Source organism: Budorcas taxicolor, chromosome 15 (assembly GCF_023091745.1).
Source record: "Budorcas taxicolor isolate Tak-1 chromosome 15, Takin1.1, whole genome shotgun sequence".
Classification (NCBI taxonomy): domain Eukaryota; kingdom Metazoa; phylum Chordata; class Mammalia; order Artiodactyla; family Bovidae; genus Budorcas; species Budorcas taxicolor.
This window is the reverse complement of record NC_068924.1, coordinates 78,745,282-78,770,640: the sequence shown is the minus strand read 5'-3', so window position 1 is coordinate 78,770,640 and position 25,359 is coordinate 78,745,282. Positions and strand designations below refer to the sequence as shown.

Below are 25,359 nucleotides of genomic sequence, written 5' to 3'. Positions count from 1 at the left end.
GTGCGGATGCAGGAGACGTGGAGAGGCGGGCTCAGCCCCGGGGCCGAGAAGATCCCCGGGGAAGGGAACGGCCACCCGCTCCAGTGTGCTTGCCGGGAGAAGCCCGTGAACGGAGGAGCCTGGGGGGGCTACAGTCTGTGGGGTCGTACAGAGTCAGACACGACTGAAGCAACTTAGCAGCAGCAGCACCTGTTGCTCTTTACAGTAACCCCCTACATACCACCGAGTTCTGTTCTGAGAGCACGTTCTAAAGTCTATTAAGTCTATTAAGTAGAGCATGTATTAAGAGAGCATGTTCTTAAGTCTATTTGTTAGTAGGTCCAAAAACTTAGCCTAGGTACCCAACCAACACAGTCGGCTATGTAGTACTGTGTGTAATAGGTTTGTAATACTTTTCACACAAATAATACATAAAAAACAAACACAAAATAGAAAATATTTTGAATGTTTGCAGTACAGGTGGCACCAGTGGTAAAGAACCTGTCTGCCAGTGCAGGAGGCATGAGAGACGTGGGTTCGATCTCTGGGTCAGGAAGATCCCCTGGAGGAGGGCATGGCAATCCATTCCAGTAGTCTTGTCTGGAAAATCCTGGTGGGCCACATTCCATAGGGTTGCAAAGAGCTGAACACGGCTGGAAGTGACTTAGCACAGCACAGCGCTTGAAAAGTGCAGTACTACAGAAGAACAGCTGGCACACAGGGGCTGGCATCGAGGGAACAGGCAAGAAAAGCTACCGACTGGAGGAGGAAGAAATGGTGGGAGATGGTGGAGCTGAAGGGTCATCAGCAGTAGGAGACAGAGGGCGAGCTGCAAGGTCGTTCGTGCCTGAGATTTATGGAACGCACGTTTGCAACTTGAGGTTCGTGTGTCGGGGACTTTCTGCATGTCAGCAACCTCTTGACTATTATCTGGTACAGACCCCGTGAGAGCTGAGAGCTGTCTCATTCACTGTGGGGTCTCCAGCACATGGAGGAGAGGCTCCCAGATCGTGGACCACCACTGACCCCTTCATCAGCGGTTCCGGGGGCATCTTCTCGGGGCCAGGCCGTGTATGGAGCTCTTTGCGCCCCTTCTCCAACTGAATCTCCTAAGGAGCCTTGGTTAGCCGTTCTTCACTCCCTGTTTCAGGCAAGGGGCCCGCGCGTCAGAGAGGGGAAGTTAACTTGCCCAAGGTTGCACAGCCAGTGGGGGTTGGGGTGGGAATTCAGACCCTGGTCTGTCTGCCCTCCAGGCACACCCTGACTTTGCCCTTGGCCACGATGCCTAAGTGAAAATAGGACGGAGGGGAGAGTCCCAGCCTCACGGTTCACTGAGCGTTGAATGAAGTGAAAACCCCTTCTTTCCCTCCCCATCAGCCTTTCTCACTAATCTGTCACAGCTCCCAGGTGGCATCTTACCTGGGGGATGCCACTGTCCTGTAGGGCAGTGCCATGCTCCAAATTCTGTATCTTGGTTTCCTCATCTGGAGAGTGGAGATAACTTTCTTAGCTAACTGCTGGGACTGTCATGAGTTAATACAGTGACCGTTGAGAATATGCCTAGAGCATGGTTAAATGCTCACAAATATTAGCTCTTGGAGGACTTTCCCGGAGGTCCAGTGGCTAAGACTCTATGCTCCTATTGCAGGGGGCCCAGGTTCAGTCCCTAGTCAGGGAACTGGAGCCAGCATGCCGCAACTAAGACCCAGCACAGCCAAGCTAATTAATCTAAAAACGCGAGCTATCATTTTATCAGAATGCACTTACGGGAAAGGATCCTCTAAGTGTCAAGGGAATTCTTGTTACATCATTCGCACGTCACCCCCTGAAGCTGTCCCAGACTCATGGGGGCTTCCTGTTGAGGATCTGCCACCCCCTAACCTTGGACACTGAGTGAATATTTCAGTGCAGTAACTTTGATGTGTGTTATCCTGCTGGAGCTAGTCGAGGCCTCAGGTTGGATGTATGACCCCCCCGGGTGATAAACCGCATGCATGCCTACTCAGTCATGTTTGACTCTTTGCAACTGCGTGGACTGTAGCCCACCAGGCTCCTCTGTCCATGGAATTCTCCAGGCAAGAATATTGGAGCAGTAGCCTGTCCCTATTCCAGGGGATCTTCCTGACCCAGAGATCAAACCCAAGTCTCCTTCATTGGCAGGCAGATTCTTTACCACTGAGCCACCAGGAAAGCCCAATAGCTGTCGCTGCCATTTATGGAGCCCCTTCCCCATCACAGTAGGTATGATTCCAAAGTCCCTCGGTCAGCAGGCAAGCAGAGGCCCGGGCACTGGAGGGCCGGACCCCTGATCCCAGCACGCGCTCCTGGGATGGCTCTCGCAGTCACGTGCTGCCTCTCCTCTCCCCTCCTCAGCTGAGAACACCACCAACACCACCCAGGACGAGCCGCACGGGTGGCCCAGCTGCAACCAGCAGGAAGAGATGCTCAACCTGGGCTTCACCATCGGCTCCTTTGTGCTCAGCGCCACCACCCTGCCGCTGGGGGTCCTCATGGACCGCTTCGGCCCCCGGCCCACGCGGCTGATGGGCAGGTGAGGTGGTTGGGCTGCGGGGGGCTTGAGGGTGGGCTGGTGCTGCAGGGGGCAGGAAGCAACCGCTCCCCTTTCCCTGCTTCTCCGTAGTGCCTGCTTCGCTGCTTCCTGCTCCCTCATGGCCCTGGCCTCTTGGGACACCAAAGGTGAGACGTCTGGCATCTTGTGCCCCCACAGGAAGAAAATGGGTGGGATGAAGGTGGATGGCGCCCCAGCTCCTGCTTTTAGCCTCCCCCAGCTCCCCAGAGGCCCTCATCCGTCTCTCTCCCCTTCCCAGTTCTGTCTCCACTGATATTCCTGGCACTGTCCATGAACGGTTTCGGTGGCATCTGCCTAACCTTCTCTTCACTCACAGTGAGTATGACAGGCCCTGACTTGGCAGCAAGGCACCCAGGAGTGGGGTGGGCGGTAGGGGCTAGCAAGGGTGAAGGTGGAGAGGGACGCAGATCAAAGGCGTGTGTGTGTGTGTGTGTGTGTGTGTGTGTGTGTGTCAGAGAAAGGTAGGTGTGAGGCTGTGTGTGTAGATGAGGCTGTCAGTGTGGATTCTGGGAGTGTGTGTATGTGTGTTTTCCAAGCCCATACATCTGTCGAACTCCATCCTAGGCACTGGGGCCATGGCACAGACAGAATTGATAATTTCCCCTTTCTGGAACTTTATGTTCAGGGGTTGGGGAACAGACAACCCTAAAAACAAGTAAACTGATGCATGCTGTCCTGAATGCTGGAAAGAATAAACCTGGTGATGCGGAAGTGAGAGGGGCCCGCAGCTTGAGACTGAGGGTGTGTGTTTGCCGCGTGGTGTATGTACAGTGCGGTCCGAGGTAGGTTAATGTGTTTGTCGGTGTGTTAGACTGAACCATGCAAAATTGCCGACGCTTGACGGTGCTTGACTTTCAGAGGGCCCTTTTGCCTGGCTCGGCCTCGTATGGGGGAGCTTGGCATACGTCACTCTGAGTGTGTGTGTGTGTGTGTGTGTGTGTGTGTGTGTGTGTGTGTGTGTGAGCAGAAGGGATGGAGGCTTATGGGTAGCGTCCGTGGTGCTGGGAGGGGCTGCAGACTGGGCTGCCCCGGGCTGTTTGTCTTAGAGGAGAGGGCCTGACTGCCAGACTGGGTGTTCTGGCTGAATTTCACCGCACCCAGCAGCTGCCTTTAATTCCAGCCCAGGACATTTCACAACTTCCTGAGGAAGCGGGTTCCCTCCTCCCCGCCGCGCTCCGCAGCCCCTCTTCCATTTCGTACAGCTTGGCTCGGGCCCCCGAAACCCTCCCCTCCCCTGCCCTTGGGGCCTGACCTCGAACCCTGCCCGGGGCCCGGGGACGCCACGCCCCCGGCCCGCCGTTAGTAATCTCCAGCCAATGCTAGGGCCCGGCTCTGGCCCCGCCCCACCCCGCCCCGCTGTTAGTAATTCTCCAGCCAATGGTAGGGCCGGATCCGGCCACGCCCCCGCCCCGTCGTTAGTAATCTCCAGCCAATGGTAGGGCCGGGTTCCTACCCGGGTCTCCGAGCTGGCTCTGCCGCTCGGATCCCGGCCTGAATTCCAGTGCAGCGTCGGCTTAGCTAGGCCGGCCCAGGCAGTGCTGGGCGGAGACAGCGCTCGGACTCTGGCGGGAGGCGGGTGGGAGTGCACGACTGAGGAGCGCCGCGGCCCCGGCCACTCGCCCGGCCCCGGCGCTTTCCTTGGCGTCCTTGGCAAGCGTGCCTTGTAGAGCCAGGCTGCCGGGGAAACCCCTGCCCGAGTAGGGTCATCCCGGCCCCGCCTCTGTTTCCCAGCCGCGTGGAGGTCTCTGTGTTTATTCCCCTTCCTCTCCAGAGCTGTTTCAGATCCCTTCTGAGCCTCCGTTTTCCCCTCTGCGGAGAGGGTTTTAGCCCTGTATGGCATCTAAGACTCTTCCAGCTGGGGGCTCTGTGGACTGGCAGTGAGGAGTAGGGGTCGGAGTGGGGGATACCGACTGTGCTTTCCCCTCCTTCCAGGGCCTGGCTCAGGCCAGTAAACAGAAGACCAGTCGTTCTCCTTTTTTAAAAAAACTATTATTTGCTTTTATTTTTTGTGGCATTTATTCCCCAGGCCATAAGCTTTTGGCTTTTTTTTTTTTTTTTTTCAGTTTCTCCTGGGATATTTTTTCCTTCTGTGCAGGCTTCTTAGGAACCATCTATTCTTTTTCAGTAAGGATCTTCTCAGTGTGGCAAGGAGAGCTTGTGTATGGGTTGATCCGACCATGAGCTCTGTTAAGTCGTTTGCTACATCCTTGGGGCTTTGTTCACCTGGATGTGCTCAGTGACCAGAAAATCTACACCTAAGCCCTGCAGTTCAGCATTGCTCTCTGCATTTTTGAGCATGTGCAGTACAAATTCAGCACTCTCGTGGGACCACCGACCCTGAGTCCAGCCCCACCGTTTGGCCCATGGACACCTACCAACTCCACCATTGCAACGACAGAATGGCACACGTTGCTTCTTTAAAGTGACATCCTTCAGATACTTGGGGGGTTTTCAGATGTGCATACCCTTAATGGCCTGGGCAGTTTCACGAGTGTTCTTAAAGTGAATTGCAGATCTGAACTTCCTGATTTGCATGATTTTGTGGGGTTTTCTGGATCAAGAGAATAATGCCCCATTTTTAGAGGTCACCTCAGGCCGCTTACTGGAAAAAGCACGACCAGTTCTCTACCGGTGGGAATTCTGGGCTTGCTTTGTGTGTCCGAGCTTCCTCTTCTGGACACAGGCCTGGCCCTGGCCCTATCCCCTCCCTTACTCCCATCCTCCACTCCCAAGCCCTCCTGTTACCTGTCCTGGCTCAGCTGAAACCATGGACTGTGGCCTTTGGGGCTACTGAGAAGGTTAAAAGGCACCCTCCTGGTAGTCTCAGCCTTGGGGTCTGGGATAGAGCTCGTATGGCCAGAACTGGGGAGAAAGTCCCTAATGAGCTCCGTGAACTTAAGTACATTTCTTTCCCTGTCTGAGTCCCAGTGCTCAGCTATCAAAGGAGTTGCTCTAGACTGGTATTTCTTAAATACCTAACCATGGCTTATTAACAGGCAAGTCATGATTAAGGGACTCCATAAGTCCCTAACTTGGGAAACCCTGGGGTTAAACAGAATTTCTCTTTGCAGGCACTTCTGTGTGTGTGTGTGTGCAGGGTGGCAGGGGAGGGGGCTTCCCAGGTGGCTCAGTGGTAGAGAACCCGCCTGCCAATGCAGGAGACACAGGCCACACGGGTTTGATCCCTGAGTCGGGAAGATTCCTGGAAGGAGGGCATGGTAACTCGCTTCAGTATTCTTGCTTGGAGAGTCCCAAGAACAGAGGAGCCTGGTGGGCTGCAGTCCATAGGATCGCAAACAGTCGGACACGACTGAGTGACTTAGCACACGTGCTGTGTGTGGGAGTGGGGTTACAGCGGTTTCCCTCATTGATTTTCCCTTAGAACTTTTCTGTTGTGACTCTGGGGCACATGTTCCTGGAGCTCGCTTTGAGGACTGCCGGGATTAGAAGCTTCCAAGCTTTTCCAAGCAGGGCAAGGGGAGCCCTGGGTGGGTGTCAGGGTCTCCCCTGCTCACGGGCACCCATCTCCTCTCTCAGCTGCCCAACATGTTTGGGAACCTGCGCTCCACGTTCATGGCCCTCATGATCGGCTCCTACGCCTCTTCTGCCATCACATACCCAGGAATCAAGGTATGAGGCTGCTCGGGGAGTGGGTGGTGGTCCGTGAGGTTGCTTGGTCTTCTTTCTGCCTTGACACAAGAACTGGGTGCCTGGTGGCTGGTATGTCTGGTGACCCATCTCCTGCCAGGCGGAGGTCAGCTCCCGCCTCCACAGGGACAAGCCCCGGGGCCTTGTAGGAAGAGCCCGGTGCTGCTGCGGACCAGCGGGTCTCTGTTATCCTTTCCTTTCCCGTCGTCTGAGTCTAGGCCTTCATGCTGCCTCCCAGGCCAGTGCTTTCTCAGCTGGTCTCCCGGCCTCTGGTGTTTTCTCTCTCTGAGCGATCATCCGCATGATTTCCAGAATGATCTTAGATGGAGAGCTAGCTCACCCACCTGCTCGCTTTCACCTGCAGAATCAAAAACAACCCCTTTACATGCCTTCCAGGCCCTGGGCTCTTGGACGTCACCCCACTTTTCACGCCACATCTCCTTTCCCTGTCCTGGAGAGGCTGGGCGATTTGGGTCCTGAGGTCGCCAAGCTAGTCCAGGCGAGGCCAGCTGTAAGACAGGTCCACCTAGAGCCAGAAGGCCTGCGTTCTCACTCTGGGCAAACCTGGGGCCTCCTTCCTGCCTCTCATATCAAATCACCTTCTCAGCTGGGTCAAAGCATGCTCTTCAGAGTCTGGTCTGGGCAGTTAATTTATTACAGGAAGTCCCCTGCAAAGGACTGAGTTCCATTCCAAGAGCACGTGTGTAAATCCTATTTGTTTGCAAGGCCAACAAAGTTAGCCTCCATACCCAACTAATACTGGCTGTATGTGAAATAGGATTGATACTATTTGTATAGTAATGTAATAGGTGTGTAATAGGTTTATGATACTTCTCATACAAATACCACATTAAAAAACAAGCACACACAAAAAAGAAAGAAAACCACTTTTAATCTTACAGTGGAGCAGCTAGAAAAGCACCATAGGACAGGGCAGTAGCTGGCACACCGGGACTGACATCGCGTGAACAGGCAAGATGCCATCGTTGGATGGCATCACCAACTCAGTGGACGTGAGTTTGAGTAAACTCCGGGAGTTGGTGATGAACAGGGAGGTCTGGTGTGCTGCAGTCCATGGGGTCACAAGGAGTCTGACACCACTGAGCACCTTCACTTTCTGCTCAGCATCCGTCCCAGTGGCGGTGCAGTGCACACTTATGGGGTGGCTGACAGTTGTTCAGGCAGGACCAGGCCTGGAGGTGGGGAGGTCTCCCTTCCCTCCACTAAGGCAGAGAGATCTGAAGAGCCAGACCCTTGGGGTGTGGCCCTTTGAGGCTCTGTCCTGCTCCCTGGGAGAAAAGGGCCCTGAAGCCGGAGCCCAGGAGGAGCGGTTTTCCCGGAGCAGGGGCCTGGGACCAGCACAGACAGTGGTCCTCCCGGGCAGAGGGTGGCAGGCAGGACAGCTCTGCCCTTAGCCGCTGCCTCACCGGTGGGGCTGACCCGTGGGCACAGAATATGTCAGGACAGAGCCTGCTGGCCCTGAGGCTGCACAGCATCCCGCTTCCCTGCCTCCCGGGCCGCCACACCTGTGAGAGCTGAGCTTAGACTTCTCCGGTGGAGGTTTTGTCTTTCCCCCAGGGAGGGCGGCAGGAAGGGGCAGGACAAACACGGCTGGGAGCTTCCGCCCTCCTCTCTTGTCCATGAAATGAAACGACTTATGTGTGAAAACGAGAACGTGTGTGGAGTCAAAGGCAACACTGGTGTATCTTCTTAAGATAAAAATTGAGATTCCAAAGGCATGTTGCGCTTGTGGCCAGCCTCTTCAGCACCTGCTGGGAATCACGTCGCTCTTGGGAGGGGTGGGGATGAAAAGGAGAGGGGGCGGTGGGGCTTCTAGGTCTGGTCTTAGCGTCTGGCCTTGGTGTTTTCATCTGCGAATTGGGCACATGGGGTGGGCTCGAAAAGACCTCCCCAGAGGCCTCTAGGGCCCAGGTTACGGCTCTGGCTGGAGGGGGAGGGCTGGGGCCCGGCAGCTTCCGCCACGGGCCTCCCTGCTCCCCCACAGCTGATCTACAATGCCGGTGTGTCCTTCATGGCCATTATGTTCGCCTGGTCGGGCCTGGCCTGCCTCATCTTTCTGAACTGCGCCTTCAACTGGCCCAGGGAGGCCTTTCCCTCCCCTGAGGAAGTCAACTACAAGTGAGCAACCGTGGCGGTGGGGGGAGGGGGAGATGGGAGGGGACCCCACCTGCAGACCTGGAAGCCAAGTGTGGTGGCGCGATGCTAGGAGCAGCTCGGAGTCAGGGAAAGCGAGCTCGGCGGACTACCTGAGCTTTCCAAGCTCTGCTTTCTCACCTGGACCTCAAGCCCGATCTGACCCCCTGCAGGTGTTCTGCGTGGCCGGGGCATGACGCTGGCAGCTGGACATGGGGAGTGCTGTCCTTCTGTCCAGGCTGCAGGATGGGGTCAAAGTGGCAGGGACGCACGCCACGGGACCCAGAAAAGGGGTTTGCAGCGGAGTAATGTCCCAGCCCTTGTGGGGCAACCTGAACGTCGACTTACACACACACACACCCCGCCCCGTCAGTTCACACACACACACCCACACACTGCCCCTGTCAGTTCCCCAGGGCACTGGGGTGATGCTCCGCAACCAAGCACCTCGGGTGCCAGTCAAGCAGCTGATACTGATCGAGCGTCCTCTGTGTGCCAGGCCCTGTGCCCGGTGGTCATTCTCAGACTCAGGACGTGGGTTCTGATATTAACTCCATTCCTAACAGGCGCAGGGGCACGCAGTCACTTTCCCGGAGTCACACCATTGGAGCGGGGCGGGGTTGGGGGCCACACGGTGACTCTAAGGTTGGGATCAGGACTCCAGAACCTGGGATTCCCCTGGACTCCATGCCTTCATTTCCAAGGGCCTGAGTTCAATCCACGGTCCTAGAACCAAGATCCCACAAGCTGCATGGTGTAGCCAAAAGGAAGATAGAACTTCAGAGCCTGAGTTCTGTTTAAAAAATCTGTTTATTGAAGTACAGTTGATTTACAATGTTGTGTTGGTTTCAGGTGTACAGCAGGGTAATTCAGATATACATGTATTCTTTTTCTGATTCTCTTCCCTGCTAGCTTGTTATAAAATATTGGGTACTAGGCAGTGGGTCTCTGCTGGTTCTCTGTTTTATGTTGAGGTAGAGCAGTGTGTATATGTGAATCTCAGACTCCTAATCCATCCTTCCCTCTGCCCGGTCTCTTGCCAGAATCTGGGTCCTTAGGGCAGCCTCCAAGGCAACAGCCTAAGTGGAAAGCGGCTTCATCCACCCTTCACTTAGCGGGTGCTGAGCCCGGCCCTGGGCTCCCAGCTGCGCCAGACACAAGCCCTGCGCTGGGGAGCACGTCAGCGCTGGGTACAGGGGACTTGGCACACCCAGGACAGCACCCCCCAGAGGCAGGCTGCAGAGGTAGGGCTCCGTGGGGCTGCTTCCCACGAACTGCTTCCCCGGCTCCCGGCAGGGAGAAGACCAAGCTCAGAGAGCTGGCCCTGGACCACAGGGTGACCGGGGACCGCTTCTACTCCTACGTGAGCACGGTGGGCCAGCGGCTGAGCCAGAAGGCCCCCAGCCTGGAGGAGGGGGTCCTCTTTATCTCATCCCAGGACGTGCGTGGCGGCGCAGAGAGCTCTGCTGAGAGTGAGTGTCTGGTCCCGGGACGGCCTCGGTGGGTGGAGAGGCCGGGGCCTCACGGGGAGTGAGCACCCTTGCCTGGGCGCTCATTTTCCCTCCTGAGTTCTCACAACACCGCCCCCCCGCCCCCCTGCCGGACAGGTGGGCCCGCCTCCCGTTTCTAGAACGGGGGCAAAGTCGAAGCTCAGAGAACTCCGGGATGCTCGGGTTCACGGGTCCTCGGCCGGATTCCTGGAATCCGGCGGCCGCTTCCGGAATGGGGCAGGTCCCTTCCAGGCCTGTGGGAGAGGTTTTCTTTCCGCGGGGCTGCCTGCAACCTCCAAGCCACTTGCGTCAGACGCCGCCGGGGGAGCCGGCCTCTAGGCTGGGTCCGCGCGACCCGGTTGGTTGGCGCCCCTGCTGGCCGCGTCGGGGAGCTGCGCCTGCCTCCCGCCCGGCCGCTTGGCGGGGCGTCAGCCGCGGGGTGCGGGGAGGACGGATGGGAGTCCCGAGATGGGGGTCTGAGTCCAGCTCCTCGGTTCCAGGCCACGTGACTTGGGTGGGTCGCTTAACCCCACTCTCACCTTCCCCGTCCCTTAAGCTAGCACTAAGAACACCTTGATGCTGGGAATGATTGAAGGCGGGAGAAGGGGACGGCAGAGCATGAGATGGTTGGATGGCATCACCGACTCAATGGACATGAGTTTGAGTAAACTCCGGGAGTTGGTGATGGACAGGGAGGCCTGGCGTGCTGCAGTCCACGGGGTCGCAAAGAGTCTGAGACGACTGAGCGACTGAACTGAGAACAGCCACCTCACAGGGAAGTTAGTTGGGAGGATTGAACGCGGGGAGGAACGTGAGCTCTCTGTAAACTGAGGCATGCTGTGAGGTTCTGAGGTGGTCCCCACTGATGGGTCCCCCAGGCCGAGCTGTTATGGGCTTGGGCTGAGTCCCTCTGACCTGCGGCTCCCAGCCCTGGGACTTTGGGCAGGTCCCTGGCTGTGCTGAGCTGCAGTCCCCATCTGTCCGTGTGCTGCACACTGGGCTGTAGTACAGAAGCTGCCTGCCGCACGGGAGCCCTGGCTTCAGTCCCTGGGTTGGAAAGACCCCCTGGAGGAGAGCATGGCAACCCACTCCAGTATTCTTGCCTGGAGAATCCCACGGACAGGAGCCTGGCGGGCTACAGTCTGTGGGGTTGCAAAGAGTTGGACACGACTGAGCAACCAAGCACAGCACAGTTTCGTGACGTGGGATGGCGCGTGTCCGGGGTGCAGCACACGGCGGGTGCCTAGTAAACAGTGGCCAGAGTTACTGCCAGGCTAAGCCTGGGGTACGCACCTGGAGGCCACCTGAGAGTGTTCTGGTGAGGGAATTCCCTGGTGGTCCAGTGCTTAGGTCTGGGGTTCGAACCCTGGTCAGGGAGCTGAGATCCCACAAGCCACGCAGCGTGGCCAGAAAAAAAAAAAGCCTCTTAGTGAGATAGTTACAGAGCTGGGCGCCTCGGAGGCCAGAGAGGCTAAGGCAGCCCCTCTCCGAGGTCACTGCGGCAGTGCCCACCAGAACGGCACCCCCTGGGACGTGGCACACTGGAGTCCTGGGGCTCAGGGGCGCCCCCGCTGTCCCCCCAGAGTCTGTGCCCCTGCGTAGGAGCCTCTGCTCCCCCATTTTCCTGTGGAGCCTCCTCACCATGGGCGTGACCCAGCTGCGCGTCATCTTCTACATGGCTGCCATGAACAAGATGCTGGAGTACCTGGTGACGGGCGGCCAGGAGCATGGTGAGGTGCTGCTGAGCCCCCGGGGGGCTGGGGGTGTGTGGGGCACGCTGGCCGAGCTCCCCTCACCCTGGCTTCCTCCCCCCCACCCCCGCCCAACAGAGACGGACGACCTAAAGCAGAGGGCCACAGAGACAGGTAGGGGGACACAAGCTTGGGCCCAGACCCCTGCTCTCCCTATCGACGGGTGACCCATCCTCGGGTCATGCGGCCTGGCTGTGTGGGGGACCTGAGAATCTGGGGGTCAGAGGGGGAGATCTTGGCATCCCCGCTCTGCTGAGGCTGGGCTGCCAGCTCCCCGCCTGCCAGCCCCTGACCCCGCTCCCCTCCCGCCCTCCCAGTGGAGTTCTACTCCTCTGTCTTTGGGGCCTTGCAGCTGTTGTGCCTTCTCACCTGCCCTCTCATTGGCTACGTCATGGACTGGCGGATCAAGGACTGCGTGGACGGCCCCACTACCAGGTGACCTGCCCTGGGGTGGGGACAGCTCTGTGCTTTCACACCCAGTGTCTTATTCCAGTCTCCCGAGGAACCCAGGAGAGGAGGGGCTCGTGCCCATTTTACAGATGAGGAAACTGAGACCAGGAGGGGACGCAGCTGCCTTGATGATGAGCATAGCTGGCAGTAAATGCTGCCTGTGCACCAGGCACCTGCACTGTCCTATTTAATCTTGCGCTGGCTCCCTGAGCTAGGTACACACATTATTATGCTCACTTCACAGAGGAGTTGAGACGGAGAAAGGTTCAGGAACTGACTCGAGATCACACAGCTTTTAGTAGGAGGTTCCAGAACCTTTGTCATGATGAGCACACTCTGGAGCCTTCTTAAGGTTAGGAAGAAATAGATCTGGTATATTAGATATCTACTGCTGTGTAACAAATTACTCTCAAACGTTGCATCTTTAAATAATATTTATTATCTCATCGTTTCTGAGAGACAAGAATCTGGGAATGACTTAGCTGGATGGTTTTGGCTCAGAGTCTTTTTGAGTCTGTTCAGACGGGTGTAACAAAATAGCAGACAGAGTAGCTTGGGGTCGGTGGAAATTTATTTCTTACGGTTCTGGAGGCTGGAAGTCCACGAGCGGGGTGCCAGCATGGGTGGGTGAGGGCCGTCTTCAAGGTGGCATATTTCTCATTGTCATCCCATCGAACTTGTGGCTCAGACAGTAAAGAGCCCACCTGCAAAGCCAGAGACCTGGGTTTGATCCCTGGTGGGAAAGGTCCCCTGGAGGAGGGCATGGCAACCCACTCCAGTTTTCTTGCCTGGAGAATCCCATGGATAGAGGAGCCTGGCGGGGTACAGTCCAAGGGGTCACAGAGAGTCAGACAGGACTGAGCAGGCACGCAGGCATACCAGATGGTGCTGGAGGAGCCATGCTTTGAGGAGCACGTGGCTGGAAGAGAGACTTTCTCCCTCTCCTGGTGCCCTGAAATGGGAGGGCGGCCGCTGAGGAGGTTGGGGCCAGTGACAGCCTGTCCTGCACAGGGACGGGGCGGCCACCAAGTCCGTCAGACCACGCTACCTTGAGATCCAGAAGCTCACCAACGCCATCAACGCCTTCACCCTGACCAACCTGCTGCTCGTGGGTTTTGGCATCACCTGCCTCATCAACAACCTACACCTCCAGGTACCAACTTCCACGCGCCCCACGCTCCCTGCCTCACGGTGGTCTCCCCGGCACCAGCCTCCGGAGGCTGCGGCTGGGTCCTCATCCTCTGGGTCTATTTGCCCGGTTCTCCAGGAGGTGTCTCCAGGAGATCGGGTGGGCTGTCCTCCTCCCCGCCTCTCCGCACGCCCCTCCTGCCTCCACCCCCCCACCCCCCCAGCTCCGCCCCTCCCCTCTCCGCACCCCCCTCCCCTCTCCGAATCCCCCCCCCACCTCCACCCCCCACCCCCCCAAACTCAACCCCCCACCCCCACCCCCCCACCTCCACCCCCCACCCCCCCAAACTCAACCCCCCCACCCCTCCACCCCCCACCTCCACCCCCTCACTTCCGACCCCTCCCGTCTCCGCACGCCCCCCTCCCCCCCCACCTCCACCCCCCTCACCTCCACCCCCTCCCCGCTCCGCCCCCACGCCCCTCACCTCTGCCCTCTCTCCCTTCCGTTTCAGTTTATGACCTTCGTCCTGCACACCATGGTGCGCGGCTTCTACCACTCGGCCTGCGGAGGCCTCTACGCCGCGGTGTGAGTCAGCCGGGCGGATGGCCTTCCCGAGGGCTCCCCTTGGCGCACCCCTCCGCAGCCTCCCCCCCTGGAACGCTGGCGCCTGTGGCGCTCCGTGGTGAAGACCTTGCCTGCCAGTGCTGGAGATGTCAGAGATGCGGGTTCGATCCCTGGGAGGGGAAGATCCTCCAGAGGGGGCATGACAACCCCCTCCAGTATTCTTGGGCTTCCCTGGTTTCTCAGTTGGTGAAGAATCCATCTGCAATGCGAGAGACCTGGGTTCGATCCCTGGATGGGGAAGATCCCCTGGAGGAGGACATGGCAACCCCCTCCAGTAGTCGAGCCTGGAGAATCCCAGGGATAGAGGAGCCTGGGGACTCCGGTGGTTCACAGGGTCACACAGAGTCGGACACGACTGAGCGACTCAGCAGCAGCAGCAGCAGCTGCAGGGTGGGTGAGGATCAGGGGGTGGTCCAGCTCACGGCCCTCTCCCAGCTCCCTAGTGACGGGGTGCTCCCTGCCTCAAAGGCAGCCCTCTTGGGACGACTCCACCGTCAGAGCGTCCTCCCTTAGGGGCAGCTGACATCCTTGGTTTGGCCCTGCATCTCCCCCCACAACTCCCGCTCGCCTTCTCGGAGCGGCCCCTCTGCCCCCGTCAGCCCTGCTGGACTCTTCTCGCAGTCTCTGCCTCATAACGTCCCTGCTTCATGTGGGGCGACCCCCCTCCCCTGGCACCCCATTCCCCTTCCCCTGTGGCTTCCGGTTTCCATGCCGAGTGTCTCTGCTGTACGGGTGATGGCGAAAGAGGGGGGGCAACGCTGTGACGGCTGTGGAGCGCTTACTCCGTGGTGGGTGCAGGGTGAGACGCTGACCCCCTCCCTTATCCAGACCCCGGGGCCGCCGGGGTCACCCTGGATTCCACATGCTCATTGCTTACAGCCCAGGTCATGCTCCACGCTCCACAGACCCACATGCGGCCCGTCGCAGCATCCCTGGCGACGGCATGCCCGTCCTGGATTGTGGCTGCTGCCGCCTCCCAGCGATTGCCCGTCTCCCCCAGTCCGCCCTTGCCGCCTCCGGTATTTCTAATGCAGGAGCTGGAGACACCCGTTGGGACATAGGTCTCTTCCCATCTCTCCATGGCTGCCTCTCTCGTCTCACGTAGAGAAAAAGCCAAAGGCTCTGTTATGGCTCAAAGCGTCCTGCCTGGGCATCCAGTGGTTAAGAATCTGCCTTGTGGTGCAGGGGATATGCGTTCGATCCCAGGGCGGAGAACTAAGGTCCCAGAAGCTGTGGAGCAGCTCAGCCCACCTGTCACGACTGGAGGGTCTGTGCGCCACAGTGAAGCATGCAGCCAAGATCCCGCGAACCGAGACGGAGACCTGCTGTAGCCAAATGGAGAAATATATTAGAACAAATAAGGAGGCCCCGCAGGGTCTGGCCCCCCCTCTCCCTTCCCTTCCCCACCGTGCTCACCCCCGTCTCCTGCTGCAGAAACCTCGTGCGCTCCTCTCCAGCACCCCTCTTCCTGGCTCGTTCTTCCCCCAGACGTCCACAAGCCAGCTGCCGCGCCTTGTTCGGGGCTTTCCCCCAGGGCCTCCTCTGAGCCTTCCCCACCTCCCTAGAAGCACCCCCTGCTCTGCTTGCCTTTGTTCCTCAGCTGTGTCACCTTCTGACACGCAGCGCTTTCTTGGTACTTTGCCCCGCCCAGTGGCACGTCCGATCTTAATTCCCTGACCAGGGACCGAACCTGTGTCCCCCTGAAGTGGAAGCTAGGAACCCTAACCGCTGGACCACCAGGGAAGTCCCCACTATGTGTTTACTTTGCTGCTTTTGTGATTACTACCCAGCCACCCAGAATGCCGCCTCCAGCTCTGTTTCTTTGCTCTCTCCACGCACCTAGAACAGTGCCTGGCACATGGTAGGAGCTCAATAAGTAATGCGTCAAAAGAATAAAAACAGCCCGGTGAGGTTAGCACTCTCCCTGTTTTTAGGGAAGGAGGTGAAGTTCAGAGAGGCTGAGTTACTTGCTATTATCACACAGCTGCTGGTGGTGGTTTAGTCGCTCAGTCGTGTCCGACTCTAGTGACCACATGGACTGTAGTCCGCCAGGCTCCTCTGTCCACAGGCTTTCCCAGGCAAGAATACTGGAGTGGGTGGCCATTTCCTTCTCCAGGGATCTTCCCAACCCGGGGATCGAACCCTGGTCTCCTGCACAGTAGTCAGAGTCTTCACCAACTGAGCTTCGAGGGAAGCCAGTAGGTGTAGAACCGGCTCTGTAGCCTTCAAGTCAGCATATACCCTCGAGACCAGGGCATACGCAGAGAGCCTGAGGCTTTTTAAATGTGTTTGCCATGCCACTTGGGACGTTAGCTCCCCAGCCAGGGATGGACCCTCGCCTCCAGCATTGGCAGCGCAGTCTTCAGCACTGGACTGTCAGGCCCGCCCCGAGCCTGAACTTTTAACCTCTGCCTCGCCCGGCAGACAGAGCGTGATGTCCAGGGCTGGAGGGCACAGGCCGGGCTGGAGAGGGGCGCGTGCCCCTCACGCGGGGCCCCCTTCTCTTCGGCAGGTACCCGTCCAAACACTTCGGGACACTGACGGGCCTGCAGTCCCTCCTAAGTGCCGTGTTTGCCCTGCTGCAGCAGCCGCTCTTCATGGCCATGGTGGGGCCCCTGAAAGGAGAGCCCTTCTGGGTGAGCGGCAAGGGGGCATGGGGGCCATGGGACCCCCCTGCCTGGGTGCAGCTGAGGAGCTGGGGGTGGGGGGCTCTCGCAAGTGGCAGAATCTTTCATTCTCATTTCAGCCAGTCTCTCATCTGGGGGTTTCCAACTGGCAGTCGGTCAAACCTCCTTATAGACACCCCAGCCTGGGCCCAGGACGCTGTAATAAGCTCCCAGGTGGCCTGGGGATTGGCCCAGGCCTGATCCAAGGCAGGGACCTTCTCTCCTAGAAAGGGGCTCCTCCAAATCTTCTGAGCTCAAACACCCACAGTGCTGGGGTACCAGCCGTTGGTCTTGTTGGAAAGGCTCTTTCTCGCATTGAACTGATCCCACCTCCCTAAAGCTGACATCTGCCCCGGGGGGCCACGCACTCCCCTCAACCCTCCCGCCAGAGCACGACAGCTACTGTGTCCCGAGTGCTCACCAGGCGCTGATAAGTACATCAGTGCAGTTCAGTTGCTCAGTCCTGTCAGACTCTTTGTGACCCCATGGACCGCAGCTCGCCAGGCCTCCCTGTCCATCACCAACTCCTGGAGTTTACCCAAACTCATGTCCATCGAGTTGGTGATGCCATCCAACCATCTCATCCTCTGTCGTCCCCTTCTCCTCCTGCCCTCAATCTTTCCCAGCATCAGGATCTTTTCCAGCAAGTTGGTTCTTCGCATCAGGTGGCCAGAATACTGGAGCTTCAGCTTCAGCCTCAGTCCTTAGTGTATTTTTATTGAACGTGGCCACCACTGCCCAGAGGAGGTGGGGTGTAGACTCAAGGTGACTGGCCCGTGAGCCACCCCATGAGGAACGGGGTGGGCTGTGTGCGGGGTCTGAACAGGGCCTCCTGGGCCTCCTGCCCCCGCTGCACACGGCGCCCATGCTCGCCTGCCACCACCCTGCCACGGGACCCCACCACCCACATCCTCAGAAGCCCAGGCTCCCAGCCAACACCAGGTCATTTGGGCCCTGGCGTCAGGTGGGGTTCAGACCTGGCTCTGGAGCTCTATGGGCATCCCGTGAGACGCTGGCGGAGAGCAGCTGCCTACAGCGAGGGCACGCTCTGTGTATCTTCTGGCCCAGAACCAGTCCACCCTAAAGGAGATCAGTCCTGGGTGCTCATTGGAAGGACTGATGCTGAAGCTGAAACTCCAGTACTTTGGCCACCTCATGCGAAGAGTTGACTCATTGGAGAAGACTCTGATGCTGGGAGGGATTGGGGGCAGGAGGAGAAGGGGACGACCGAGGATGAGACGGCTGGATGGCATCACTGACTTGATGGACATGAGTCTGAGTGAACTCCTGGAGTTGGTGATGGACAGGGAGGCCTGGCGTGCTGCGGTTCATGGGGTCGCAGAGTCGGACACGACTGAGCGACTGAACTGAACTGAACTGCACTGAACAGGACCCGGGGTGCAGATGGCTGCCTTCTCCCTGAGGGAGGCTGAGCGGCCCCCGAGGGTGAGGAGGGTGGACAGCTTGCCTCTTTTTTTCTCTTTCTCCCCACCCTGCAGGTGAATCTGGGCCTCCTGCTCTTCTCGCTCCTGGGGTTCCTGTTACCATCTTACCTCTTCTGCTACCGCGCCCGGCTCCAGAGGGCAGATGTCGCCCGCTGGGGGGCCCCCCTGAAGACGCCCGGCAGCCCCAAGGTGGCGGCCTAGGCCCCACGAGTCCCAGGGCCTGGACCACAGGCGGCCGCGGCCTGCACAGAGGCACTGACTCTCCCTGTGACCTCCGCAGAGCACCAGGGACCACGGATTTATAAATAACGGGAGAAGTTCTATTTTTGTGGGAACGTGTGAAAAAGAAAGCAAAAAAGAAATCCCCAAAGCCACGCTCCATTGACCGAAGACGGCCCCCGTGCCGGGATCGAACCTTCTTGAACCTGGGGTTGGAGGGCCCGGGGTGCGGCCCTGCACTTCCTCTGGGCCTCGTCCGAGGGGCCTGCCCGCTGGTGGCTCCTGGGGGCCTGTGGGGTCAGCGAACAGGTGACCCCTCAGCTGTGCAGGGCCCAGGGTGTGCGCGATCGCGTGTGGGACTCCCTTCTCCTCCGGGGAAATGGGCCACGTCCTGAGGCCTCTGCGTGGGAGGGAAGCCCCTCCTGGGGGCTGAAGGGCGGGTTCTCTCCCTGATGCTGCTGCCTGCAGATCTCAGAGGAAATAAAAAGGGAATTGAGAGACCGGCTGCGGTGTGCCTGCCTGTGTCTGGGTGGGGGTGTCTTCCCACACCTCCATCCCCCTTTCTCACCCAGGCGCAGCTGGGCATTAACTAGGGCACTTAAGGTGCCAGCCTGTCCATCCCCAGCTGCCTGTCTCAGCTCCTTGTTCTCTGCCGTGCCCTGGAGCGGGTGGAGGTCCTGCACTCAGCTCCTCCCCCGCCACTTCTCAGGGTTTGGGGTACATCTGGCAGGGAGGTTGGCCCTTCTTCCTACCTACGATCAAGGCAGGAGGCTTTGGGAAAAATGCTAAGGCGCGCCTCTTGAACTTTCTTGTCTGGCGTCTCTGGAGATCTGTTGAAAGTAACATTTTTTTTTGGGGGGGGTGTCCTGTTTTATCTTAAAACGATGCAAATTTCGAGCTTCACCTTGTTCTATAATAATATTTACTTTCAGGAATAAAGGGAGGCTTTAAAAGTTACCTGCATCAAGGGAGGCACCATCTTTGAGGGCAAGGGGCCGTCCAGGAAGCGACACCTCATTTATTCCACTCCTGCTTCTTTCTGGCCTGGGACACAACCCTGAAACTCACAGAGGGGAGGGGCCTGTGTGTCGAGGCTCTGCCTGTTCCAGCTACACAGGCCCCTCAACTGCGTCCTCACCGTAGAGGCGTCTCCGGGTCTGAGCCTTCCTCTCTCTAGAAAACGACCCGGAGACCCAGGGGCACAGAGCTGGCAGGTGGTGGGGCTGGGCGTTGTGGCTGCTGAGTGCCAAGCTCAGGACTGCCGGGGCAATCAGCGTTAGAAAGGAAGCTCTGAGATTGTCAGCCCAGCTCTCTGCTGCCCTCTCAGGGCGGGGAGGAACCACAAAGGCCTTATGTACCACCCTACTCCCCCCAAACCTAGGAGAACCCCGAAATAATGGCCCTGGAGGACAGTAGCACAGAGGAGCCCTCCCTTTGTCTGCACTTCTCTTTAGAAGCTGATTCAGTAGACCGACTCCCCCATTTGACGGATGTCCAGCGGGATCTGGAGACGTGGCTAAGCCACACGGCGCATCCCTGGCTGCTCGCAGCCCAGGCTCCTGGCTTCCCACGGTGTCTTTTTCCCAAAGTAGGAAACCAGATTTGGACCGCATCCTCCAACGGGTTGGACGGGCTCCCAGTGGCCTTTGCCCGGGTCTCGCTGCACTCTGTGCCCGGGGACCTTGACTTTCCGTCCGGTCCGGTGGAAGCGGATCACAAAACATGAACGGGAGAGGCGCGAGCGGAGGGAGCCCGGCTGTGCGCCCCGGACTCTGCGCTCCGCAGGCGGCGCTGCGTGGCTGCGGCTGGGACGGGGTTGGGGGAGCCACGGGGGACCCCACACCCTCCCTCGACAGTCCCTGCCGGCTCGTCCGCCTCTCCTGGGTCGCATCTCCAGACCCCTCCCCTAAGATAGCCCCGTGCCCCCCTACCACGGAGCCAGCGACCCTCGAGGCTGAAGGAGGGGTCTCGACCGCGCCCCCGCCCATGCCCAGAGGGCATGGGCTCGGGTGGGGGACTCAGGCGGGGATCTCGGCCTCCTTGGGGCGGGGTGTCTTCTCGCCCCGCGTCCCCCGGGCGGGGGCGCTTGGGGAGGGGGCTGGCGGGGGCGGCCGCGAGCTGGAGCCTGTTTGTCGCGGCGCCGCCGAATGGAACAGATGGCTGGGAGGGGGGGAGAGGGTACGTGGCGGGGAGGAGGAGGCTGCGGGGGCCGGGGGCTGAGGAACTCGGGATTTCGACGCCCCAAGTCTCCCGGGAGAAGCGCCCCTCCCCACCTCTTCCCAGAAAGAGGGGGCGGGCAAGTGCCTGCCCTTTCTCCCCCCTGAACCCCCCCCCTGCAAACCCCGCCGTCCCCCCGGGGGCGCGCCCCTCACCCCCGGACCCCCAGAGCGGGCGGCGTCTAGGCCGCCGGGAAGCAAGGGTTAATGGGGGTCCCCACCCCCGCTCCGAGGGGCGAGGGGGCTGAGGGACGCGGGGCGAGACTTTTGGGGGAAAACGTGCTAATTGGAACGTCACGCAGATGAGCTGGGGTTGGGGCTGGGCAGGGCACAGGGTGGGGGTTGGAGGGCGAGGAATCCGAGGCGCCCTCCCGCTAGGGCAGTGATGGGGACCGCCGCGGAGGCCCGCGGGTTTCTGCAGAGGAGGCCGCCCCCCGACCCTGCGCCCCAGAAGAACGCGGCTCTCTCAATCTCCGGTCGGGGTCTCAGATTCCCCGCGAAGGGGGCGGCAGCGTGCAAGTGACTGTCCCCGCCGGCGGCTTACCTCGGGCGCGACCCTCGCCGCGGCCCCGCCCCGCCTGTCTCCTGCATGCTTCTCCGCCCCCATCTGCGGCATCACCCTGTCCACGCAAGAGTCCTGCCCGTGGCTTCCACCAGGATCTAATTTTTCTCACTTTGCTTTCTCCTGTCTGCCCCCCTCGGGACCACCCCACCTCCGGGGAGCTGTTTCTCCTTCTTCAGAGACCTTCCTAACCCACCCCCACGTGCTAAAATGCAGATTCCAGGGCTCAGGGAGAAACTGGTCCAGTGGGTCTGAGGGGCTTGGGAACCTGCGTCTTAGCTGTTTCCCACCGGAATCAGATGGGAAACACCTTCAGTTTCAGAAACACTGGGCAAGGACTGGGAAGCCTGCACAAGCCTTCCTCAACGGCCACTCCCAACTTCCCCGCAGGGTCCTGCCCTCCCCCCTGCTCGGTGTGGTCTCCTTGGCTTCCAGGGCACAAGAAGGTGCCAGGAAGGACGGACGCAGAGAGGGAGGAGGAAGGAGGAAGCAGAGAGTCTGTGTCTGCTGCTCCCTCTCTGAGCTGGGCCTTCCTTAGCCTTCCTCTCTCTGTGCTGGGGCCCTCTGCTGCAGCAGGGTGTCGCCCTCAGTCAGGCCACCAGCCTTGCCTCACTATCTCCCTTCCCTTTCCCCACCTCATCTGAAGTTTCTAGGAAAGCCAAAGGCTCCTGGGATGGGCCGTTTGGGTCTTAGGAGGGAATGGCAGAGCCTGAGTCCCCGTCTCCCCAAGAAAGAGGCAAAAGCACCCCTGGGACTGAAAGAAAAACCGGAGGAGGCGGGCAGGGCTTGGAGAAAGATAACAGCAAACAGATGGGTGACCTTCAAGGGCCTTGCACTTACTCCCCACGACAGCTCCCTTTAGGCAGGCGCTGTCGCCCCCAGGTTGTAAATGCAAATCCATACGAGGGATGCTCAGAGAGGTTAAGTGACTTGCTCAAGGTCACGGCGCAAGTGGGAAAGTAACTCGGTCATTCACACCCCTACGTCTCCCAGAGCCTTTCTCAGGAGGCTGCCGGGAGGTGCCCCAGGCCTGCCCTGCCTGTCCCACCCCCGGGGGCCGTGGGGACAGGAGAGATGAAAAGGGAACATCTGATAGGTCTGGCTGGAAGCATTAAAAATTCATCTAGAAACCTGACCCCAGCTGGACCTTGGGCCTACCACCTGGACTGTCCCCCGCCTGGCGGCCTCTCAGAGCCTGACGGGCAAATGCCACTTCCACAGGGTTCTGGGAGCCTCCTCCCACCCTCACCCCGCAAGTCTTTGCCTTTCATAGGAGAGGGGTTCTCTCATGGATTTGGGAGCTAACATCGGGAGTCAGCAGCTCAAAAAGCAGGGCTGACAGCCCTCCCCCCACTCTGAGTGTAAGAACCTTAGAGGTTTAAGGGCTTATGGACCTTGTCATCTGGTGTCCTTCTCTGCCTCTCCCCAGGCAGAGAGATGCTCACGCTCAGGTTAGGGTTCCTGCGCCTGACTGTGATACCCACGGTGGCCGGTAAGGGGCAGCCACCTCGTGGGAGCCAGCCCTAGCCTGAGCCTCTCCCAGCAGCTTTGAAGGAGGAGAACAGAACCCTAGGGCTAAGGTCAGCAAGATGGAGCTTCGGCCTTGGGGAGGGGCTCTGGACTCTGTTATCTGAGGCAGGGGGCAAGGGTCCCACGTCTGGGGAAGACTGACGAACTTTAGGGGAGAGGTGCAAAGTGGATTTATGGAGTTCACATTCATGGTAATGGAGGGCCCACATGGTGCAATCTTTCCAGCTGGAGTGACGATGTGGTGGGGGGGTGGGGGGAGGGCAGGAGAGAAAAAGATAGAAAGCGAGGACCGGACGCTGCAGGGCCTCCAAGGCTTTGCTAAGACGTTTTATCTTTAACTTGCAGGGGAACAGGGAGCCCGTGGTACGTGCCTGAGTAACAGAATGGCATAATGCGAGTTCTGGTCTGATGGATCTGGCCAACATGGGCCAGCAGAGTGGGAGGCAGCAAGAGATCGAATGCAGGAAATCGGGAGAGGAGGTTACTGCTATTTTCTTCCACATTCTAAGCATGAGGTAATGGGGAGATGCATCAGGCAGGGAGCTGGGGTGGGGAGGAATGGGAAGGAAGGGCTGGGCGGGGGCCGCGGGGGGACTGGGTGGGTGAGCTGATGGGAGATTCAAGGAAGAAACGGAGGAGCTCACCGCCACTGGTGTTGGGCAGCCAGAGAACATGGGCTGGGGGGGGGGGCGGTGGGCACTCGGTGGGGGGCATCCAGGAGGTTCCTCTCGGGGCCGGGCAGTCTTGCACAAACCCCCTCCCCTCTCTGAGTGGGCCTGCACTGCGCCCTCGGAGCATCCCTGGGGGGTGGACTAGATGGCCTTGCAAGGCCCTCCGGTCTCAGGGTATGTGGCTCAGGCTTATCCATCTGGGTTGTCTGAGGAGGCTGGGGTCTGGGTGTGTGAGATCTCGGGGTGGTCTCTGTGCAGGGACTCACGGGAGTGGCTGTGCACACCCGTTGGTATTTGGGGTGCATCTGCCTGTTTGTGGGACCCGTGGGTGTTGGCGTGCCTGCATGTGCTCTCTCTTGCTCTCCTTTGGTGCGAGTGTGTGTGAGAGAGCGTGTGAGCGTGGGTGTGCACGTAATGGGTATCTGTGGGTCTGTCTGGGCGGGTGGGGGCAGGGGTGGGGGAAAGTGGCCTTGCTGTCGGCTTCCTCCCGAGGCTCACAGCCCCCCCTCGCTTTCACCGTTCTGAAATAGCATCTGGACCAAAGGCCCATGAATATTTCACGATGATAATTCTGTGACCTGGACAGCCTGCTTCTGATTTACCAGCATCCTCCCCCTCCCCCTTCCTGCCCAGGCCCCAGCGGTCCCTCTTCCTTCAGAGCTCTTGCAGGCTGGCCCCCTAAGTCCACTCATCAGCCTCCTCAAAGCCAGTATGACAGGCGCCCCTGTGAGACCCCAGACTCAGCACTCTCCATTGCACCCCAACCTCACACCTTTATCCAAAGTCTGCCTGCTTCAGGCCACAGACAGTAACTCTTTCCCGTTCCATCCTCCGCTCTCCACCAGCCTTCTGGGACCCCTGGCCAAGGCCACAGCCCTCAGCATCCTTAAGCCCTGGCACCACAGTATCCTCTTTTCATCCCCCAGCTTCCAAGTTACACTCTTAACCCTAAATTTAAACCATCCAAGTCTCCCCCAGTTGCTTCTGGCAGACGAGACTCACCCAAGTCCTTCTCAGCCAAGGCTCTCCCCTTTCCATAGCCTCTCTCCTCCACACACTGGAAAGATGAAGCTTCTCATCATACCTCAAGTGAGCAAGACACCCCCACTTGGGATTTTCATCCCTCTGATCACCAAAATCCCTCGGCTTCTCCACTAACCCGCTTGGAGAACTGCTTCTCTGATCGGATTCCTCCCTGATGTCTTCTGCCTCACAGGAGCCAACGGGAAGAACCCATTGGTCTACAGGGTTGCTGTGTCCAGCTGTGCAGGTTGCACACTGCACAAGGGCCGAGTGTGAGCTGAACTCCAGCCTTTTGCTGTTTGCTAAAGTGTTTGCTGCGGTCTGAAGCTGTGTTGCCCTAAGGAAGAGGTGTCTTTTTCAGGTTTACCCAAAGCCATGTTTGGGCTGGCTGTGGCCATCGCTGCCCATGTTATCACTCCTCTTTGCAGGGGAAAGTGAGAGATGCTGCTTTTTCCTTCCTGAAGGAACAGGACCTGGGAGAGAACCATTAGCCAGGCTGGAGGCCTTCCCCAGGCCTGGCTCCTCCGGCACAGACAATCCAGGGTCGGCCGCAGCCGCTTCTCCTGGACAGATGAGGAGGCGAGGTGTGGTCAGCATACTCCTGGCTCTCGGATTTCCCTGACCTGCCGGGGACTCCACAGTCACCCCCCTCCTTCCTCCGCCTTCAGTTTCTTCTTGAAGGGGCAACGGCAGGAAGCACTTGGATGCTATGGAGTGGCTCTCGCTTGCTATCTAACTCTCCCGGCTCCTGAAAGCGTGATGGTTCTAAGCCCTTCTCCCACTTTGGAGATCCTGAGCCAATAAACTTTACAGGAGATAAAATAATAGAATTTTTTAATAAACTTTCCCCCCCCCAAAACAATGTCTGTTGATCTTCACCACGCAGGGGCCATGGTGGAGAGGAACGTTCTCTCCAGGCACCCTCAGAAGTGTCCAGGGTAGACTTAGGAGAAAAGTATTTCTCCAGTGTCAGGAAGTTGAGGCGGGGGGCGAGGATTAAGCAGAGGCCTGGGGCTGGCCTGACGTCCCTCCAAAGGGCTCCGGGGAGTGGCGTCCTTCCCAGAGCTTAAGACGGCTCTGCTGGTGGGTGCTGCTCCGCAGACAAAGCTCCTCTCGAGTCCACCATAGGCGCTGGGGGACGGGGTCCGCGGCGGCCCGGGGTGCCCACTCAGCCTCGGGATGGGCTCGGGTTGACGGCCGGAGACGGGGAGA

General features: G+C 58.9%; 1 protein-coding gene across 7 annotated transcripts in view; it reads left to right on the top strand.

Moving 5' to 3' along the window:
• SLC43A1 (solute carrier family 43 member 1) overlaps positions 1–18,644 on the top strand; it is a 30,203-nt gene extending 11,559 nt beyond the window's left edge. For 3 of the 7 annotated variants that reach the window (XM_052652305.1, XM_052652304.1, XM_052652309.1), the window contains 12 exons: positions 2,353–2,530; positions 2,621–2,676; positions 2,808–2,884; positions 6,107–6,199; positions 8,223–8,356; positions 9,668–9,843; positions 11,445–11,591; positions 11,691–11,726; positions 11,930–12,047; positions 13,074–13,215; positions 16,328–16,451; positions 17,981–18,644. In XM_052652305.1, coding sequence (XP_052508265.1) covers positions 2,353–2,530; positions 2,621–2,676; positions 2,808–2,884; positions 6,107–6,199; positions 8,223–8,356; positions 9,668–9,843; positions 11,445–11,591; positions 11,691–11,726; positions 11,930–12,047; positions 13,074–13,215; positions 16,328–16,451; positions 17,981–18,231 — 1,532 coding nt within the window. In that variant the 3' untranslated portion in view covers positions 18,232–18,644. Of the gene's footprint in view, positions 1–918; positions 1,130–2,352; positions 2,531–2,620; positions 2,677–2,807; positions 2,885–6,106; positions 6,200–8,222; positions 8,357–9,667; positions 9,844–11,444; positions 11,592–11,690; positions 11,727–11,929; positions 12,048–13,073; positions 13,216–13,702; positions 13,777–16,327; positions 16,452–17,980 lie in introns of those variants that run through there. The other 4 variants (XM_052652306.1, XM_052652307.1, XM_052652308.1 and 1 more) reach the window with 4 other exon arrangements.
• Positions 18,645–25,359: the final 6,715 nt, after the last annotated feature.